At 38.5% G+C, this 4,635-nt stretch overlaps 1 protein-coding gene across 1 annotated transcript in view; it reads left to right on the forward strand.

Annotated features, from left to right (window-relative positions):
- The first annotated feature begins 152 nt into the window (after positions 1-152).
- The window catches only part of LOC111649179 (helicase POLQ-like), a 7,649-nt gene continuing 3,166 nt past the window's right edge, over positions 153-4,635 (forward strand). Inside the window, exons 1-3 of the mRNA XM_087171883.1 lie at positions 153-786; positions 1,765-2,422; positions 3,323-3,514. Of these exons, the coding sequence (XP_087028009.1) occupies positions 607-786; positions 1,765-2,422; positions 3,323-3,514 (1,030 nt within the window). The 5' untranslated portion in view covers positions 153-606. The remainder of the gene's footprint in view (positions 787-1,764; positions 2,423-3,322; positions 3,515-4,635) is intronic.

A 4,635-nucleotide genomic window follows, 5' to 3' on the forward strand; every position in this document is an offset into this window, starting at 1 on the left:
AAGCTACGAATTGTCATAAAATGGCGCCGCTTTAGTAGCGCCAAGTAACAAGTAGCAAGTAACAACAAAAATGGAATAAATTAAGTAATGAAACAATTAGTTTTACGAGCGAGCTAACTGGTAAAACGGAAACGGAAATGATGTTGGGATTTCTCTCTTGCTCTAACGAAGCTGTTCAGAGATTTAAATGTGATGCTCTCAGAGCTGTTGGTGGCTTCGCTTGAACTAAACGAGCGGTTTTTGTTAAATTATCTCGGCGACAGAACTTTATACATTTTAACGGACAATTATAATTAATCTGTTGCGTTTATCGTGACAGGTGAACACGCTGAGGGAGCGAACTGGGCCGTTAAACTGCCAGGAGTAAGCTAGCTAACATAGTAGGTTACGTTGGTTAGGTTTTTTTTATCTGAACAAAAACACGTTTAACGGTGCTGTTAATGACTTTTAACAACGTTAATACAGAAGTATAATTGATAACGATGTACAGGAGTGTGTAGCAGTGTCTCAGCTCCTCTCCTGTGAACAGTTAACTGTCAGTGTCACAGTCTCTGTTCACCTGCTGACACAGTTTCAACATGTAGCACCGGCTGAACCTGAGCAGTGATGAATGCTGGGAAGCAGGAAATCCAAATAAAAAGAGTTTCCTCGAAGAAGAGGTCGAGGGTCAGCCTGCAGACTCACCTGACACCTGCCAGGAAGAAGAGAGGAGGGGGAACCTGTCTACAGCAATGTCCCAGAAACAGGAAGCTTAGCAGCATCATGGCTCAGATACAACCTGCTGAGGTGTGTTACCATCATCCAAGCATTGATCCTGAGCCCATAGATTCAGATAGTTTCAATCATTTTTCAAACAGAAATGCCAAATGTTCATCACGTCTAGCCTCTCAAATGTGAAGGTGTTGTTTTGTCTTTGTCTTAATTAGAGCTGAAGTGATTCATATACTGCAAAATGTCATTTTTAAGCTTAAATATCAAAACATTCAGGTTCCAGCTCTAATGTGAATATTTGATCATTTTCTTTGACTTCTGTGATTTGAAACTGAATCTGTTTGGGTTTTTTGGTTGTTGGATATTTGACGTGCATTTTTCACCGTCTACTGACATTTTAAAGATTAAACTTTTAAAAGTAAGATAATCAGCAGATGAAATGGGGCTGCAACTAAAAATAGTTTTCATTATAGATTAAAAGTGAAGGATCCAGTGTTTTAGAGCCTGACACACACCATGAATGATGAACTCCAGCTGACATGAGGAGTTCATGTTTGTTTGGTTTTCATGCACTTCTTTATTATTTAACACCAATTTGGATTTATCACAAGTTTTCAGAGGTAATTACTACCTGGTAACTCCAGTATGACATTACAGGACTTTGATCTGTCTCCTGCCTTAATGAAAGTAAGTCGCTGTAATAATCATTTATTTGTTTTTTTATAAGATATAGGAAAATAGTGACGTATGTTGATCATATTTTTCTCAAAGCCCAAAGAGAAATCTTCAAATGCCATGTTTTGTTTGATAAACAGTTTAAAACCCAAATATATTCAGTTTATTATAAAACACATTCAGTTTATTATCAGATCTGACCCACAAAAGCAGCACATCTTTACGTTTTAGAGGAACCAGCAAATATGTGCTGTGTTTATCTGCTAAATGACACAAGTGATTAGTAAACCAATGATTTCGGCTCAGGTTTCCGCCTCCACTGATCCGAGGACATGCAGCTGCATCAGGTGTAACTGTGTAACTGTGTTTATTCGGCAGTACTGCAGCGACAGTGAGGACTTATTCGGGGACTATGACAGTCTCCTGGAGGGCAGCTCCTTCCTGGCGAAGCTGGACGATGCAGAACAAAGTGAAAGGCAGCGTGACGTCCAGACTTCACCTCACATCGTCGCTGTGGATCAGCAGGACTTCAGGACTCTGAGACTGGCCGAGGAGGCCGTCCGGACTTGGTCCGGTGAGGACAACCTCACAGACTCCATCTTAAACGGACTCGGAGACGAACCCTTTGAGGACCTGCCGTCCAGCCAGGTTCAGTTTCAGGAACAGGTGGATGAACATGTGAAGAGGAGCCGGCTGCAGGACGGAGGGAAAACCTCGACACCTTCCAGAGACACTGAGGGGACAGCTGAGGCGGGGACGGACAGGAACATGGACGATAAGACAAAGAAACGAAGCAAAGCGAGAAGGAGTGTGACGGACCAGCTGAAGAGGACGATGCTCGGTAACGCTGCCTCTCCCTCAAATCTTTCTCGGACCGTGGTGTTAAAGGAGGCGGTGGTTTCCGAGGAGATGAGCGTCGCCATGCAGGCCATGGAGACGGTGTCAGCTGAGACGCCCGACCTCGGGCCCTTCTATGGACTCCCCTCCAAAGTAAAAGACCTGATGCACAAACTGAGAGGAATCCAGAAGTTATATGGTGATGCACCGTTCTGTCTGATTTTTCTGTCAATCAGTCAATTTTAATTATTAATTCACTCTGATTATTATAAAATGCTCATTGAACTTCCCAGAGACACAAAGTGACGACTTCAAATGTTTGGTTCTGTTTGTTCAGCAGTTAAAACCCAAAGAGATTCAGTTCATTCTGAGATGTGACGAAGAAAAGTAGAAAATTCTCACATTTCAGAGGCTGAAACAAAAGATTTATTATTAATCAATTACCATAATAGTTCCTGATTATTCTCTGTTGATCAACTAATCAATCAACTATTAATCAACTTATTGTTTCAGCCCTCGTCTATCACTTTTTGTGCAGGTTAATCAAAGTGCTTTAAAGACGGAAAGGTCAAAGCAGTTTCTCAAATAACGATAAAACCAATTTATAATTTTTTTTTTTGTATTTTATAATTAAAATACAAAATGATTCTAGATAAAGTAGACATTGAGAAAGTGACAAACAAAATTGAAAAATAAACAATTAAATAGAATAAATAAAGGCCACAGTGTCAAAACGACTGTAGATCAACAGAAGTTTTATTGACAGTCTCTTTTTAAAACAAATGATACATTTTCCTGGTTCCAGCTTTTGTGATGTAACTTTCTTTTTCTTCTATGATGTTTAATTGAGTATTTCTGGGTTTCAGTCAGATTAAAAAAAGGACATTTGAAGACGTCATCTTGTGTTTTTATGGGTGTTTTTCACAGTTTTCTGACTAATCAATAAATTGTGAAAATAATAAATGCCATTTTTAGTGTATATATATATATCTATATATATATATACATGTTTTTGTTGGGGTTAAACAATGGGTGAGCTTCAGAGGTGTGCAGGTGGATTTTGTGGACGTTTTAAGTCTTTGTTCCTCCTGTGTTTCAGATTGGCAGGAGACGTGTCTGAACCTGGACTGTGTCCAGCAGAGGAAGAATCTGATCTACTCTCTTCCCACCAGCGGAGGGAAAACTCTGGTGGCAGAGATCCTCGTCCTCAGAGAGCTGCTGTGCAGGAAGAAGGACTGTCTGTTCATCTTACCTTATATATCTCTGGTGCAGGAGAAGGTACAGAGACCAGAGAAACACTGAGGCATGAAAACAGATCTGTTGATCTGAGCTCACCAATAACAACAACAGTCAGTTTACATGTTCAAAATACTCAAGTATAATGTTTTAATTCGGTTTTTAAAGAGCTCAGTTTTTACAAGCAGATTGTCTAGCTCAGTTTGAACATGTGGCACAGAGCAGCTAAAGTTAGAGATCAATAATGAACATTACAGCTGCTCATTAAAGAGAATCTATCAGCTGTGATAAAGTTCAGTCTACAGTGATAGATTTAGATCTAGATTTCAGGTGGAGAGCGAGGCTGCATATATATATATATATATATATATATATATAAAATATCATGATAATCAAGCACAGAGATGAAAGCAGAACAATAATCAAACTAACAGAACGCTTATTCGTTTTTGTACAGAAATCCAATTATGGTGTTTGATTAAATAGGTAATAATTAATTCTACATGGATCTTGTGATTCTGTTATCTAACAAGATTCCTAAATATTTGCGACATTGAACAATTTCAGTCCGATCAATCAATGTTTGATGAGGGAGATCTGAATTAAGAGAAGACCTCTGACATAAAAAATGGAATCATCTGCATAAAAATGTACGTCACAGTTTCACAGAGATGATATCAATGTAAATATAGAGAGTAGAAGGGGACCGAGAGCAGAGCCTGGTGGGACACCTTTCCTAAACTTCACAGCACTGGATCTTTGAACCAGTAGTTGTTATAATAAAAATAATATATTATTTATAGCACTTGTCTAAACCCGCGTTACAACGTGTTTTACACAAGGCAGCAAAATAAAACATGCAAGTTATAATTAAAACACGCAAATCAGAAATACAAATAGACCAAAGGTGAATAAAGAGTTCAATCAATCAAACTTTATTTGTACAGCACTTTTCATACAGGTTAGTTCAGTTCAAAGATCTTCACAGACTGATGAGCTGAAAAGAAAAGGACAAATCAAGTGAGAAAGCTGAGAATGAGATACAATAAAATAGATCGAAAAAGCTTTAATAAACAAAAGCAAACAAAACTAAAAAGTTGTAAATAAAATTAAAATAAAATCAGGAAAAGCTCTATGATAACAGTTTGTTTTAAGTGCCAGAGTTTCAGCCCCCCC

This window comes from Seriola lalandi, unplaced genomic scaffold, assembly GCF_002814215.2.
Source record: "Seriola lalandi dorsalis isolate HSWRI2012SDOR001 ecotype SW California unplaced genomic scaffold, Sedor1 jcf7180002050080, whole genome shotgun sequence".
Classification (NCBI taxonomy): Eukaryota; Metazoa; Chordata; class Actinopteri; order Carangiformes; family Carangidae; genus Seriola; species Seriola lalandi.